Source organism: Carettochelys insculpta, chromosome 2 (assembly GCF_033958435.1).
Source record: "Carettochelys insculpta isolate YL-2023 chromosome 2, ASM3395843v1, whole genome shotgun sequence".
Lineage (NCBI taxonomy): Eukaryota > Metazoa > Chordata > Testudines > Carettochelyidae > Carettochelys > Carettochelys insculpta.
This window is the reverse complement of record NC_134138.1, coordinates 99,060,052-99,077,287: the sequence shown is the minus strand read 5'-3', so window position 1 is coordinate 99,077,287 and position 17,236 is coordinate 99,060,052. Positions and strand designations below refer to the sequence as shown.

Genomic DNA, 17,236 nt, shown 5'->3' with positions numbered 1-17,236 from the left:
CCCAGAGGATTTAAAGCAGAGGGCCCTCCCTCACTTGAATAATTCCCAGACTAAGCAGGAGCCAGTGATCAAAGCCAATAAAGCATTAGGTGGCAGACATCCCCAAAGCTCTTAAGCAGCTCTCTTGGGGGCACAGCCAAGCAGCAGGTAGAATTAACTTCCCTTCCCCAGGGCAGCTAAAAACCAAATCCCGGCCTTTTATGGAAGAGGAGAGGGTCAGCAAAGCCCAGAGGAACTAGTGAGCAGAAAGAACAAGTGCATGAGGGGAGGAGAAAATGCCAATGTACTAGCTGACTCTTGCCACTAGACTTTTCAGCAATTCCCCCTCTTCCCTCCCTCTCTCCCCACCCCCTCAGAAAGGGCACACAACTCAGACAGTGAACTGACTTTCAGCTAAAATGTCAGTATTAAGTTGCTCTTTGGTCAATATACTCCATGGCCTTAGCTCTGAATAAGTGTCTGTCTCACACAGGAAACCCCTGAGATCCATATGAAGACAGACAGTAAATACTTACCCACCCTGACTTGGTTTTTGAAAGCTTAGATTAGGTGCTATCATCCAACCCAAGTGTTTTTAAAAATGGTATCATTTACTGTTTGTGTAAGCATACTCTGATAGATACAGTTTAGTTAGTTTAAGAGAGAACAATGCAACTGTTAGCATAGTGTTTCCATAATTAGCAAAAACAGTGTGCACATGTTGGGTGAGTTTTCCACCAAAGTAGCATTGCATATTAAAAACACCCAAGTCAAAACAAGTTACGAAACAAGCATTTATTTTTTTTAACCATTTAAAAATATTTAGAATTTTCACTCAAAAGTAGTTTTCTGAACTGTTTATGGTTCTGTTTGCAAAAGGAATCACATCTTCGCAACGGACTTCTTCAGCCTTGCTGCAGGCAAAAATTTCTTCGGAAAACCAAAATGTTTTCCTTCAGCTGAAAACTGCATCAGAAGTTGGTGCTGCCTGCAAATGCTCATCCCTGTATGCACTTCCAAGAAAGGCGAGTACCTTTGTAATGATTTTGGATTTCATACTTCTGGAAAGTAATTCCATTTGTGTTTCCTACAAGTCTTCTACTCTACAGGTGTTGCAAAAGCCAGTAATTTTATTTTCCCAGACAGTCAATGAACTATAACAAGAAACATTTAAATGAGCCTAAAAATGATAACTACTTATGCCATTAAGTTACTCATGGCGTGGCAAAACATTGCTACAATGTAAATGAAAAGACAAATACAAAGAACTACTGAAAGCTTCTGGAAAGCTCCGGGGCAGAAGGTGGTTGGGGGGGGGAGGGGTCGGGAAGAGTGCTAGAAAAAGTCAATTCTGTAGTCTCTTTAAGTACACCTGAGTTTGCTGCTGATTCTTCATCTGATAATCTTTGTTAGTGGCATAAGTAACACTGAACTACAGTGAAAAAGTGATTCCATCTGAGACAATAAAGATACTCTTCATTTCTAGCCACCTTGTTAAAAGTTGCATTTAGCAGTCCAAATTTTCCAAATGCTTTCCACAGAGGTATCTGCTGTTCTTCCAGAAAGGGGGCGGAGGGGAGGAGAAAAAAGACTAAAGAGATTGTGAATAAATATTAGAAAAATAAATATCCATCCCCAAAGTCTATTTAAAAAAAATAATCTAAATTCCCATCAAAATTCTCACTACATCTTCTGTTTTTGGATAGAACCATCTAGGACATCAATCACTTCGGTATCTTGTTCAGACACTGCATTTAATAATGCAAGAATCAGTACCACCACATAAGAGCTAGCTTTTCAGATAAAATGGAGGTATTTACTCAGGTTTTTACCCCATGTGTCACTTACTCTTCACTATTGTGCTTAGGCAGTGAAGACTGATGCTACATTCAGTGCTTTTATGAAGGGCAGATGGTACAAAAGGCAGCAACTGCTCTCTTTAAAGAGATTATTAATAAATATACTTAAAAACACAAACAAAAACACAAACCTAGGAACACAAAAGACAGATGACAAAGTAGTAGAAACTACTCAGCACTGCCTTTACAAAAAAGTCACTTTTTAAAAAGTGCCAAAGAACTGCCAGAAAGATTTTGTTTGTTAGCTCCATTACATGAGGCTATTTAAACAAAAAAGGAGGAAAACATAAAAGCTCGTATTAGTCTTCACTGGTCAAACAAGTTGATATGGAGGCTAGAGAAAGATCTAGAAAAATAGCTTTTCACATTCTTATATTCCTATAAACATACAAAAAGACTGGAGTCAGAGAAGAGACCTAAGGAAATAAAGTTCATGGGAAAAACTTGTCAGTTCCTCGGTGCTCTGCAGCTTCAGTTCTCTGCTGATGCTGCTGCCATTCCAGATTTCATGCTCTCTCGGGTGGATGATGTTAGTTCTTCAAAGTCCGTGTTTAGTTTGCCAATCACCCATTCCAGTGCATCTCGACCCTGTCAGGAAAAGGCAAATAGAATTTGGTATCCAAATTGATACAAAGCCACTTAAATTAAAACTTCAACAGCTTTCCTTTGTCAGACTTCAAAACTGCTCTAAAGGAAACCCATTTTGCATTAATTTTTATATTGAGATTTCAAGATTTTACTGAAGCTTCATTAAAGAGATATATAAATAAACTTCATCTTATGTGCAAAAAGTTAGTGCCACATGGAAGTGAAGTTATGGGAAAAGAGAACTTAAATAAAATTACCTTCTAATTCAAGAAGTCTGCTCACAAGTCACTTTAGTAAAAAGTATCTTTCCCCCCCATTTGCTTTTTCTGTTAGCATAATAAAGCCAACACATGTATCGAGAGTAACACAGATTCTAGTCCAGTTCATGTTTCAGAATTGTTAAGAAATTTACATTTGGAGAATTTTTTATTATCGTGGATGAGAACCAGGAAGAACCAAATTAGACTTTCAGACAGATTTGGCAGTAACCATGGTGGGAGGGAGGAAATCAGAGACATCCTACTTTTTGGAAGAACAAAATATCTGTAGAAAGACTGGAGGAAGGGTATCATGGAGCTCTATATTCGTGTACGAGTCACTTACCATATAATTGAGCTAAGTTTTAAAAATTGCAATTAAATTTTCTGTCACCCTGCCCTGTTCCCTCTTACTCCTGGAATGCTATAAGAATGCATCAGAGAAAAAACAAAGTACTGTGACTCAGTGCAATTAAGTTTAAAGACAACTGTGCAGCTCCTTTATTTTAACTGGCTCCGCAGAATGCGTGCTGCCCAGTTTTGTGAGTTCATGTTGGAGGCTACTGTACTTGACAAGCTTATCTTGCTGGGCTCTAACGATTCTCTCACCCTTGCTGAAGGCTAACTTTAAAAGTGAGAAATTGCTACCTTAAGGGACAAGTTATATTCTACCTCTAATCAAAAGTACTCTAGTACAGGGCTTTAAAAATTCTGCTTACTCGAGGTGAATACAAGTTTTGTCCAGGTGAACAGATGGAGGGAGACACTAGCCCTTTTGTCTGGTGGAAAAGGGAAAAGGAAGACCACAGAACCTGTCAAACACTACTGCATTAGCAGGCAGCGCTGATGCAGTTAGAGTGCCAACATGGGGAGAGAGGAATAATTGAGAGGTGCAGGTAGCAGAGCATTTCTTCAAAAATGAGATGAGGGAAGCAAGCATCAGCCTGTAAAGTTAAGGGACTGCGGTGCCGGACTTAAGTTTCTTTGGGTGGCACAGTAGACCAAGGGAACTTTTGCTACGTTGAGGACAGAAGTGAGATTTTTCTTCTGGGGGAGAGTTAAAATGTGTGTATAGAAAGTCAGTATGCAAGTATGGATTTGGAGGCACAGGTACTTAGGATTAGTCCTCAAGCATGTGTCCGAATTATTTCAAGTCTTCTTGGAAAAAATTTAAAAAGTATCAACCTCACTGTAACCTTTTACATTACCAGCATGAAATACATCCTCTAGAGCAGCGTTTTCAAACTATTTTGGTAAAGGAACACTTTTGGGCTTGGAATATATTGATGGAACACAGACATGCTAGTCAAGAGTGGAAGAAGGGCAAGAGAATGGACATCTTAATAAAACTAAGCTTAGAAAAAATGAGAAAAAGCATCTGAACAAACAACTATTATCTTTCTGATAGGAGGATGGTAAGCGTCCCTAAAATTACATACAAACCCAAAACAAAATAATAAAACAGCCAAAAGAAGGATGGTTATTGTTGTTCTGTTGTACAAGAATACGAAGGACAATATTGTTCAAAAAGGATTGTCCTTCCTTAAAACCTTAAGGAAAAAAAACAAAAAAAAAACACAAATGCAAAACAAATTAGGTATGGAAAATATTTTAGATTTTGTCGGTTTCTAAAGTTACTTTTACAGAAAACTATTAGAAAATAAGGAACATGTGACAGTTTTTTTTAAATGGGAAGAGTGTTTTTGCATCTCTATTTTGACACTAGTTGCATAATAACAATACTATAATGAATGCATTATTAAGATACCTACAATCTAAATAATATTCATACACAATTTCGTATTTAATATTTTAGAATGAAAAATAGTGCTAGCACCAACATTTTTCTCCACAGAACACTTATTCACATCACATGGAACACAGTTTGGGAAACGCTGCTCGAGGGTCAGTATTGCGGTCTTGTTCCTATTCATTAATTCTTCACTTTACCACCCATGAATATTCCTTAATGAATCTAACGACTGGATTAAAAACTCTTTTCATGCAAAAATGCATTCTGATGGAGACTACTAGCTCTGGTTCAATAGTGCAGAATACAGGACGATAGCCAAGCGAAAAGATCAGACAGCAGGATTCTTCACAACACAACTGTGTGACACATGGAGCTCAACAAGAAGCACCCAAATGTATGTTGTGTGCTTGAGAAGGTAAGTCATTAGCTTTACAATGAAAGTGAACAGCTGGGCCATATTACTGATGCAGAAAGAGGGTCCTACCCTGAAGATACAGCACTGTGTATATGTATTTGCTACAGGATGTTTAAAGGATCCCACTGTCTCCTCTTCCCAAACTAGAAGGTATTAGAACGGATGCACATTCAAATAACCACTTGAGAACATCCAAGAAATATACCTCAAGTCAGTCTTTTTCCTGTTAAGAAACATAAAAGACTGTACAAGCACAAGATGCTACTTCCATTTAGCCTCACTGAAAGAGATTTGATTGAAGATGCCTATTTTTATTTCGCAATCACCAGGAAAAACATGCCAATTTTAGAATAAAGACCTTCGTTGTCCAAATGCTATATTGAATTAGCGCTCTTTATGTCATGGTTAGCAGCCAGTGTTCATGAGGAACTACGCACAAACTAAATCAACAATCCCCATTCTCAAAAGTATTAAACGTAGAATCCCATAATATAAAAAATTCTCATTCGTGAATCAAGACTTTCATAGGAATTGAAATTTCTCATGCTTAGTTAGTGGCTAGGAAGGTAGCATTTATAATGAGTGCCAACAATGTGTTAACAAGGACATTATCAACTTGCATATTAAAGCTAACATTTTAGTAAGATCAACCCTTAAGAGTTATATTTTTCCTGCATCCCTGGGTATATATTAGGAGGATATTTTCGAGTAGGACCAAGAGCCAAAAACTCCCCACTCCACCCATCCCAGCCTATTTCCTCTGTGCACATCCTTGCCACTTGTTTGTTCGTTCTGCTGGTACTATTACTGATCACTTATCTCTTTCCGGGTGTAGGGAAGCATGCATGTGAGCTAGGACAGAACAGTAAATAACCGTACAGCAAAATGACAAAACTGAGTGAACTGTCATATTCAGAGACTAGAGAGGAAAACCCCCACTCCTCCCGCCCCACCCTCCTCACCAATGTTAGGTGTTACAAATAACTCCAGGTCTGAGCTTTTCATATTGAAAAACTATTTTTCAAGTTACTGTCCATTTACTTACAGACATACTAATATACAGGGTACTGAAAGGACAAATGTTCTTAAGTATTCAAATACTAAGTCTAATATCAAAAGTAGATTTTTACTAGCCAAAAAGTTAGCTAGTACCTTTGGGTTTGGTTTTCCAAAAGAAATACAATTATGGGGTATTTTCTTCAACTCTGGAAAAACTACTTAAATCCATATAACTCACCACACTGGCAGGGTAAATTTCAGAACAATTCTCCAGCAGACTCCCAAGTTAATAAAGCTTCACCTCCAATTTACTTAAAGATTAAGGACCTTGGGAGCTCTACTCAGTAAAAGGGGGGGGGGGCAGGAAAATAAAAGGAATCTGACAGAGGATTGGAGTTTTTTTTTTTTTAAATCTCTCTCTCTCACACACACACACACACACACACGTAACATATTTACTACAATGTTATTTAAGTCCTATTTTACACACAGGACAAAGGACTTAAGCAAGCACATTCATTACCAAGCATGCACTTTACAAATGTTAGCACTACATTATGCTTCCCCTGTTAGGTTAAACACTGATATAAAGATTTGTTTTTATAACTTGGATAACTGGTAACACACTGGATACTCCAACTGAAGTTTTTGGGAGAAGACAAAGCTTAACGTTTTGTCCAATTCATTACATTAAGTGCACATGAGGAGTGAACTTTGTTATGCTACAACTTAAAAGCACATAGCCATCATCTGCTGACTTTACACAGTATATACACGCACCCCAAGCAAACATGATATTAAAACGGAACGAAGAGAAGTTTAAGAAAAAAGGTTTTAGAATTTTATCATTGGAAGTTTGTGGTTTCAATACAGGAATGACAGAGTCAAGCTAGGCTATATAACTGAAGGAAAAGTGAGACTGTGCTGTATATTGACTAGCATAAAGTACGAAAGTGGGACCCACTCTTTTCCACCCTGAAGTTTGAAAATGGAAGAAAGCCCCACTTCCTAGCATTAACAAACAAACACATCTGAAAGTTAAATTTAAAACAGTCATGATAGGTCATTTGTTTATGACAGCAACAATCCAGGAAACCAAATTAAGATGCAAAAGGAGATTACTGTAGTAATTACTCTGATAAATTGTCAATTACTTCCAGTTTTCAACTAAAATTTTAAACATTAACAGATGGTGCCACTGTCATTTGGGCCAGATCAATTCCTGTCATGGAAGGCAGACCAAATACCAACAATTCCATACTGAAGAATATCCTTATTGGCCATCTACTCTGAGAAACCAACCCTAAAACACAGGAAGTGCAATTCTGCTACATGCTTATACAGTAAACCCTCCAAATATGCTGCTTCAAGTTGCACGTAGCTACTTTAACGCAAGTTAAACACAACTTGAAGCTGCCCTGCGGCTGTGAGCCTGCCTAGTTGCCCACAGTTGCAGGCAGCTAGGCAAGCTAAGAGCCCCTTCTCCCTGCCTGCTGATAGCCACTTGGCTGGGGAAAGGCAGGGAGAAGCAGCCAGGAAGCTGACCAGCCTTGGTGGGCTAGTCAGCTTCCCGGGTTTCACAAGTGGCAGAGAGCTAGGAACCAAGCAGCAACCTGGTTCCTGGCTCCCCACCCTGACTTGTGCAAAAAACTGAGTTACGTCGGTGTTGCAGGAATGCAACTCCCGCATATCTCACAGTTTGACAGTAATAAGATTCAACAAAACCAACCATTTTTGCTGATTTCTTGAGATTACTGTTCCCCATGTGATGAAATTTAACTGAAAAAGCTGGAGTGGGCCCCGTTAAACAGGGGAACATTCACATGCTTAGGTACCTGCAGTAAATCTCATTGTTTACATTTGTCATTAAGCAGCAAAACCATGGTACAAAAACACTGCAGTACATGTAGAGACAGTAAGGTCTGCCCTTCCATCATATAGTGGATTTGGGCTACTTGACCCAATCTAGGTCCCATTGCAACAAAAAAATACCACATACAATTCCAGTGTTATAAGAACAAGTTTGCCATTCCCGTATGTAACTGAATTGTAGTAACACATGCAAGCTTATGAACACACATAAAAATATCACATCACAACAATCCATGCACATTTGCTAGAAAACCAAAATGCTGTACCGAGATAGTGAATGCCGGAGTTACCACTAGTTAGTACAAACTGCAGGTGTAGAGACAGACTGCTAGCTTAGTGCGCTTTCAGAATTTTGAATTATCCACTCAATAGCATCCCACCCCTGGAGTAACACAGAAAAGATTAACATATGGCACAAGATTCATCTTTTATCATTGTAATATTCAGGCATCAGGCCTGCAGTCTCAAACTTGCAGAGAAAAACCTCAATATTTACTTAAGCATTTCAATATGCAGCAGGAAACACTATCTAGCAAAGTTTTGCCATGTCTAAGCAGACTTTTACAAGCAAAGAAACTTAGTATTGTGCTTCTGAGATCACTATCACCTTCAAAATAGGTCTGGTTGTTAGTAACGAAGGGGCTGGAAACTGCCCATACCATTTCCTGCCAAGTTCAACATAGAATCATATCATAGAATGCTCAGACTGGAAGGGACCTTGAAAGGTCATCGAGTTCAGCACCCTGCCCTCATGGCAGGGCCAAGTACTGTCTAGACCATCCCCGACAGACATTTATCTAACTTCTCTGAAAGGATCCAGCTACCCCAGAAAGGACAAAAAGATGATGCTGCTCCTTCATACGACACTTGACTAAGGGAAAAACCTTCTGGACTTCTACATAGGCCTGACGTTTTTTAAAATGTATGTTGGCAAACTAAGTATTTAACTGCAATTAGTGTCACAAGATGGTGAGATCACACCATGTATCCCCATGACTTTATGTGGAATTGGTGGGAAAGAAGAGAATTGTGACATTGAAGTGGAGGGACCTTTGCAGCCACCCATTGACAGCCAAATTAAAAATGTAATCTACACCCTCAAAATTCAACTGGCCACTTTTTCTCCCTCTACCCTCTTTAATGCCACATCCCACAACCTGGAGTGCACCTACTTAGGTCTCAAAAACTTCACATATTTTCTCTTTGCCAGCTTCTCCCCTCACATACCTTATAACAATTTCCTTGGGGAAATGCATGGCAGCAATGAAGGAAACATTCAGATTCCCTCTTCCCACACCCTGAGAGCTCCTTCTAACCAAGCAAGGCTGAATGTTCATCAGTCCAATGGTGGACATTATTTGACAGAGGTAACATCAGTGTCTCTAGATACCCTACTTGCAGGGGTAGGGGGCTGATCAAGGCACATAATTCCACAGCGCCATCCCAGTGAGTAAGACTGGACTCGAGTGGCCATTGCTCAACCAGACCAGCACTACACCCCACTCACCCTCACATCTGTCTGACTGCTCCCTTCCCCTCCTTTTCTGCCCTTCCCATCCTTACATGGGATCTGTACTCGTCACACCAAGCTCATTTCAGTATGCTGCTCCTCCTCCTCCGCCTAATACTAACGGACATTGACTTCCATCAGCACGGGAGTAAGACAGCATCCTCAACTGTAGTGAATAATCACTCCCTGGGGCCTAACTGGAGCAGCCAAGCACGACTCTGATGAACTGAGATCTTTTTCTGGTCCTTGCAGATTAACAGAAACTGGGAAACTTACTTGCAAACAGCAGAGATTCACATTGGCCTAGGTTCCTTCCCTTCTTATCCAACACAACAGATCATTTAACCTCTGTGCAGAACTGCTTGTACTAAACTAAGATGAATGATTTCATGTCATAGGCAAATGGACAGAGCACACTGGGCAGATAAGAATTAGTACAAATGAAACTGAAGACTCAATGCTCAGGGCAGTTGAGCAGTTTGGACATTTGTGAATTAATGTTCCATTCAGTCTTTATACTGTTCTTTGCTGATTGCCTTCCTCACTTTTGCACTGTGACATGAGGGTTTAAGAGCTGCTTATGTAATAGTCTCTGGTAATGTGAGCATTACAAACAGGTTAGCATACATTTAAAAAAGTAACAAAAATTGCATTTCTTTGCTTCTGGTGACATTTAAAGGAACAACAAGAATTTAATAGTTAGAAGTTGTACACACTAAGACCAATCCCACACATTTTGCTGCACCTGCTGACCGCCCGCCGCCGCCCCCCCCCCCCCCCCCGCCCCAACAAAATCAACAAGAATCTATTCACATGAAAGACTGAAGGCTTGAGTCTTAAGCATAGTATTCAGGGGCACAAATGCTCAGGAATTACTGCCCCAAACACATACCTTTCTAGCATTGGAAGATATCGTGTTGGCCATTAAACTTTCCAAATAACTGCTCAGGCTAACGCCTTTTACAGTAATAATTGCTTCTTGTGTTAGCACAGTCCTGGAATGAAAGAAATAAAAGAACGCTCATTGGTACAGAAATGGAGCAATATACCCTCTCACAAACAAGCAGACAGGCCCATCTCCCCAACTTACTTTTCTGGGTTTTCAGGATGAGGTGTGTAGACCAATCTCTCATCAACAGACACCAAGTTCGTGAGAGTAATCTTAAAAACAAAATAAAGCACACAACTCCTCAAAATCTTCTACTCTGCTGTTTATTTTATCAGCAATTTAGTAGCTGGTGAGCTGGGGGTCAAGTGATGCTTCGTTATTCTTACACTTCAGCATGCTTGCTATGGCAAGCTTTTTAATCTGGGCTGTTGAGGAAAATAAGCAGCCTTACCAATCACACACAAAACATGTACTCAGGAAAGTCCCTAAAGTCTGTATTTACTGTAAAAAGGCAACTTACTGAGAACAGATTTAAAACTTGGTAAGTTTTTAGAATTTTGGAATAACACAGTTCGCAAATTTAAACAGATTAAAGATTTGCAAGTTGGTTCAAAGTTTATGTCTGCTGCTGTTTAGTGAAATAATATCCTTGGCCAGTATGTTTTGTTTTCTAATACATGAATACATCATTTCTGCTCTCTCAGAAGATGGTTTCTCCTGATGTTAAAGATACAGCCACACAAATATTTCATACAGCCTATGTATATAAAGTTGCCTACTCATGTAAAGCAGAAGTCAACAGCAACTGAGAAGAGAAGTGATATTTAGAAAGCTGGCAACCTAGAAAAGCTTCAAACCATCCAGTTCACATTGAAAATGCAGCCTTTGTTTGACGGCTTGTGCATTAAGCTTTCTTTTGCATTGCAGATGAGCAGGCAGCCTACTCCCCTAAAGCAGAGGTGGGGAACCTACAGGCCCAGCTTGCCTCAATCCAGCCTGTGAGACTTGGGGCTCACTGTGCTGGCACTCCAGGCACACTGGGGGAGAGGAAACCATGTCTGAAGCATGAGCACTGGCTCCCTACTGCCAGTGAGGAAGGAGAGACCCAAGTCTCAGGGGCCCGATCAACACAAGTAGGATCTGCCTGGTAGCAGGGAGAAAGCATCTCTGCACACTGCAAGGAAGCACTCTGTGCAGGTACTGCCTCCCCTTCCACCACTGCACCCTTTGCACAGGAATCACGGCCAATGAGAGCAGGTGGGGGAGTGGTGCTTCCAGGATGCACTTCCCTGAAGTGTGCAAAGCCATGTAGAGCCAGCCAACCGATTCCTCCAGGGAGCTGTGCCAGGTAGGTGCCCTCCGCCTACTTCTGTACTCTCTCTCTATTACCCACACCCCACCACCAAACTGCTCCCCAGCAGCCCCCTCCTACACACTGAAGCCCTCAGAGTGTGGGGGCTCTACAAAAATCTCCCAGACCCAGGGCCCTTAGGAGAATTACTCTGGTCCTGGGGATAAGACTTGAGCCATGGTGCCTCCACCTAAAAAGCCTGAGAGGTGTGAGGAGAGTGTCTTTTTCCTGCTTCCCAGTTGGAGGCCACATCTGGCAGGTTTTTTGTTTTTTTTCCCGCCCTGCTTCTCATCTGGGGACCACATCAGAAAGGTTTCTGCGTGTGTACGTGCTTCACTTGTATGTGGTCTCCAACTGATTTTCTTTGGGTCAGTATGCCCCCTCCTAAAAAGTGAGATACCCCAGCCCAGCACCCACTACCAAAAGCTTCCTGACCTCACACCTAGGTACTTACGTTCGTAGAGCAGAGTTCCATTTTCTTTTCCACTGGATCTACCACTGAGTGCTCTTTAATGTACGTCAGAGTCCTACTTGTTCCCAAAATCTAGAAGGCAAAACATTCTTTTAAAATATTCAGCATCATATCAGAGCAAATTACGGAAGATTTTTTGTATTCCAAGTTATTACTTTTATATATTTAATACTGTGGTATTATATGAATATTTTGTTGTAGGTCAACACTTCAACACGGTCATTGCTAAGAAATCAGAGTACATAGTCCTTACCTGAAAGATACTACAATCCAAATTTGATTAACATTTCAGGAAACGCTGCAATGCCTTCATAACAAGAGACGTGTTATATTATTACACCTTCTCCAAGATTTCTGGAAAATGTGTTTCTTATAAATTCAGAGTTGAGATCCTTCACAAAAATCAAGTGTTTATATGCATTATGTTGTCAGTCATTTCAATACATACATACCGCTTTCACAATACTTGGTAATCCCCACTCTGTGCTGAGAAGTCGGTGACTATGTAATCTTCCCTGGTTATCGAGGCTTCTGTCTAGAACATCTACTCCTACCACAGAAGGATTCATGGGATTGGGGTATTTTCTCATAGCAGCTTTGATGACCGTATCCCATGGGTGCCTAGGAAAAAAGGACAGTATTTACAACTATTTAAGCATGCCATTAACAATATTCATCTATGAGCAAGTGACTGGTACAGAGACTTATCTGGGTACTGGGTGAAGTACCGGTCACCTCATGCCATAAAAGAATATTGCTCTTGCTGTCCACATGGAAAGAAGATGACTAGCCACTACAGCTTCAGCAACACACTTCCCCTATCTTCTCTGCATCTGCCAAACCGAACACCATATTCCACCAGATCTTTATCAATATCTAACAGTTTTGCGCCATCTAAACTACCATGCCAAACACTGAAAGACAAACACAGCAGAGGTCCACAGTCCTACTACTTGCAGCACCTGTCTGCACTAAGATTTTCTCATTCATAATCCCAACCAACTTCTGGGCTTAAGAGATATTTTGTGAACCAGCTGTTACTCCAAGAAACAAGGTTTTAAACAAGTCCAGCTGAAACAGCACAAACTACAGTAGTTTCTCTCAGGCATTGGTTGCACTCAAGTTTTTTGTATTACTGACACTTGTACCGCTCCACTGCTGTTAGCATTCATAGCTCTGCAGAAGGAGGAAAAATAGTGAATAAAAGGCAATTGCAGCAACGCTTTCTGCATGGCATCTATGGGGCAACACTGCAATCCTTACAAGACAGCAACAATCAATTTTATATAACTGACTACTCTTTTTGTTCAGCATAGTCAAGACCACAGAAACAAACAGTCCCATTTCATGTTCTGAAGGTCAGCTCCTACGTCCTATCCTTCCAAGGTCACCAAGTATTGTCCTCCTCCTCTCTCCTAGACTTATCCAATCTATGCTACAGAGTCCTTGGAAGCAAGGACCACATCATGTTTCTGTACTGCAAGGCAGTGACTTCACTGACTTGTTTTTTAAATTACATAAGCTTGTTTCTACCAATCTGCGCTACTCTGTTTTGAAATGTCTGAGCCCTCATCACTGAATTTCTTAGTGTTGTCTGCAGACATTTCCCAGTATGATGTGCTAGACATTGACACACAGGCATTTCAATATTGCAACCTGTGATACAAAGCAAGAACTATTTATTGCTTTTCAGATGTCAAACTTAACCTCTTCTGCAGTACTCACATGAAGACAAATATGAAATAAATGATAAAGTAAAACTGAATATTAACCAATTTTTGGTGATATTACATGGACTATTAAGACACATTATCCCTTTTAAGGAGGAAGCAGGATGGAAAAGAATACTCAAAATACTAGAGTAACTCAGTTTTCATCTGTTCATACCCTTTAGAACTGTGGTGGCCAATATGGTTGCCACATGTGGCAAACAGGATACCATGGTGTGGCGATTCTGGCTCTGCAACTGCAATGCAGTTTACGGAGCCTTTAAATGTGGCTCCTCCTAGAGCTGCATGCAAATGCCACCTGCCCATGCACACACCCCACACCTGGTGGGAGAAGGGCATGCTGGCTCCAGAGGCGGCAGCGGCCCTGGGTTGCTCCTCAGGCCCCAAAGGCTCTGCTGAGCCCGACTCTGCGGGAGGGCATTTAAAAGAGGTGGCTAGGGGAGCCGAGCAAAAGGAGGGGAAGGACGGCTGTGGCAAACACAGAAAGGTGACAATCAAAGGTGTGGCAATCTTTCAAGTCCAATTGGACACCATTGCTTTAGGAGAATTAACTACACGTGAGTTTGTGCCAAAATTGTGACAGAATATCTGCCTTACTGCCAGACAATCTAATAGTTTCATCGGTTTCACAACTCTGCCCTTTTGGAGGCTTACTTCTAGCATACTCTGGCAAACATAAGACAAATATGGAAACACTTTCTACTGCTTTCAGCCCTCTTCCCTACAAGAAAGTTTCAGCATAATGGGAAAAAGAGAGGTGTAATTTAAACCAATGTAGTTACACCAGCAGAGCTCCCAGGTGGAAACTCTTAAGCTTTGCCTGCACAACCGAGTTCTGATGACAGAAGTCACAGTTGACAGATATTTCCCCAACAGAACCTCTGCCTGCAGAACACATCCACACCTAATATAGGTTTCCACCCCCATCAGCAGAGTGGCCAGACTGCTCAGCCCTCTGCCTGCAGAACAGCCAACTGGAAGTTCTGCAAACAGGGCTGCTCAGTGAACTGGAAGCCCTCTCTGTCCACAGAGGGCCCCCCCCAGAGCATCTACACTATGTTTTGTTGACAGAGACACTAGGCCTTGTATAGTTAAGACAGAACCAGAAAAATTGCTGCATTCTGTCAACAGAATCTTGACAGAATGCATTTATAATGTAGAGTCTCCCTAGTTTTGTCAAATGACGGCATCTTTTATCCACAGAGCTCTGTAGCATAAACCCCCACTTTACAGGAAGAGTTTCTTTGTTGCAAGAGAGGAGCTTCAAACTAAGATAAAAAAGCCACTCTCTTACAGGATTAATACTGTCCACACAAGAGCTCACACTTAGTATAACCAGTAAAACGTCCGTGTTAGAGGAGCCCTCAATCACCTCCCTCATGTTGGTATGGAATCGTTTTTCACAAATCTCCATACTGCACTGCCACCAACTGCATCCCCTTTGAACAGCACACGAGCTTAACTTTAAATATAGCAGATAAGAATCCAGACTATCATTAGGAAAAAAGAGTGGGGGGGAGGACTATGCAATTGATTACACTTCCTGAAATTCACACGACTGGGAGACAGAAGGGCAAGCACAGGCTGACAAGACAAGTAAAGGGCATTGCAGTGAGTGTACGTCAGAGTTTACACACACAAGCACCTTTACGTCTGACTGGTGCGGCGCAGACGGCGCTGTCACTTTGCCCCACTGCTGAGCTGCGGGGTGACCTCGGACTAGTCACGCCCTCTTCCGCGCCTTAGTTTCCCCATTTGCAAGCTAGACATAACGACAGGTGCTGTCCTAGGGTGAAGGGCGCGGGCAAGGGCTGGAGTATCCCCGCCCCGGGATGCCCCCCAGCGGGCAGCTCCATCTCACAAAGTGAGTCTCGGGCTGGGCCGGGAACCGAGGCGGGCACAGACGGGCCGAGGGCTCGGTAACAGCGGCGTCATGACCCCGGCGGGCACCGCGCTACCGATCTGTCTGAGTCGGCGCCCCGCGACCCTCCCAGCCCAGGCTCGCTGTCTGCTCACCCGAACACGTGCTCCGAGCTCCAGATCTTCATAGCTCCGCTGCTGTGCCCCGACCGGCGCCCGGGCTCCAATGGCGGCCGGCAGCGCTCAGGCGGCTCCCGGCGCTGAAAGAACCGGCTCAACGCCGTCGGGGACGTGACGCAAGCAGGGGGCGGAGACACGCAAGCCCGGGAAGCTGTCCTGTTTGGATAGCCGAGGGAGTGGGCGGGCCGGGAACAAGCTGTGCCCGGCAGGCTCGTGACTCGCACACTCCCCAGCCACCTCACGGGTGGGAGGCGCGCGGGAGCACGAGGCCATAGTTCTGCCCCGGCTGTATATACGTCACTGCATTGCTCCCGGGCTCCTGAAGCCACGTGACACCGTTCCCCACGGCCCTGCCCTCCCCCCCGGGTATGTAGCTCCACTGCGTTCTCTTGTCGCACGTCATCCCCTCTTCGTCATCACATCAACCACGTGACTCCAACGGCTCCCCGCGCCTCAAGGGAAGTTTCAGCTTCCCTGCGCCTGTGCAGCTTTGCTCACTGTACCCGGCGCTCCGGAAGCGCGAGGCCCGACCCAGTTTCCCACCGTAAAGTAGCCCGTCGCCGAGCGCCCGCTGCGAGGATGCGCCTGACAACAACTTTCCCTCGCTTCCGCCTGCAGCGTGGGAGCTCCTGTTACTGTGCCCCGGGGTGGGGTCTCTGTACCCCCAGCGCTACAACATATCACCAGGGAGGGCACCAGCTGTCAGAAATGGGTGCAGCTAAATCAGCAGGGGGCAGCCGAGGCTAGCGAGCGGCCGCGGGACTCGCCCTGCGTCACGGTGGGCTGTAACGCCAGAAAATGCTGCTTGTCGCACTGCGCTCCTGGCACGGTGTTATGACGTGCTGCTCTTCCAGCATTTGCTACCAGTGCACATTGAGCTAATCCACATAGGTGGGGATTCACTTTGTCATGGGGTAGCTAGTTCTGAGCCTGGGAGCGGGGTCAGCGTCTCCAGCTTTCATTCTTTCATCAGCCTCGCCTTGATTCAGGAGACAGTCCCGTACAGTGCCCCGCCTTCACACACTCTAAACCTGCACATACAGCGCAACCAGCACTTACACACACCTGCCTCTTGGTAAGCACCACCACCATGTACAGCTTGTCTGTACACATTTTCACACACCCTCTCCCAGCACTCAATACCACAGGTATCTACACACACACACTGCCTGTGGGCACAGCACCATCACACACACCCTACCTTTACACATACACACACACACACACACCTTGCGCACAGCACTACCAGCACCTCCACACACACGGTTGGCCCTAGACACTGCACTGCCTCCCACATTACTACATTGGCTCTGCTCCCAGTGCTGTCAGCACACCCACCTACCCTATGACCTTCCCTGTTTCCTTTGCAGCCCCACTACCACCTGCACAAGCAGCTGCTAGGGGCACAGGACCCTTTGAGGCAAGAGAGACAGAGGGAATGGTGGCTACACCATGTACAGCCTGCCCAGACCCCTCCTTTAACCTGCAAGCTCCAGAAGAACCAGACACAGCCCACCCACCC

General features: G+C 43.4%; 1 protein-coding gene across 2 annotated transcripts; it reads right to left on the bottom strand.

The window, feature by feature from the left end:
- Nucleotides 1-755: 755 nt before the first annotated feature.
- Nucleotides 756-15,840, bottom strand: PRELID3A (PRELI domain containing 3A). 2 transcript variants are annotated; one of them, XM_074987480.1, is made up of 6 exons: nucleotides 15,691-15,840; nucleotides 12,397-12,565; nucleotides 11,927-12,016; nucleotides 10,323-10,393; nucleotides 10,125-10,227; nucleotides 756-2,426 (listed from the first exon to the last, which is right to left on the bottom strand). In XM_074987480.1, exons 1-6 carry the CDS (start codon nucleotides 15,720-15,722, stop codon nucleotides 2,310-2,312), a joined length of 582 nt encoding a protein of 193 aa, XP_074843581.1. In that variant the 5' UTR covers nucleotides 15,723-15,840; the 3' UTR covers nucleotides 756-2,309. The 2 variants fall into 2 exon arrangements, with proteins under 2 accessions (XP_074843581.1, XP_074843582.1); XM_074987481.1 differs by lacking the exon at nucleotides 756-2,426 and adding an exon at nucleotides 8,036-8,104.
- Nucleotides 15,841-17,236: the final 1,396 nt, after the last annotated feature.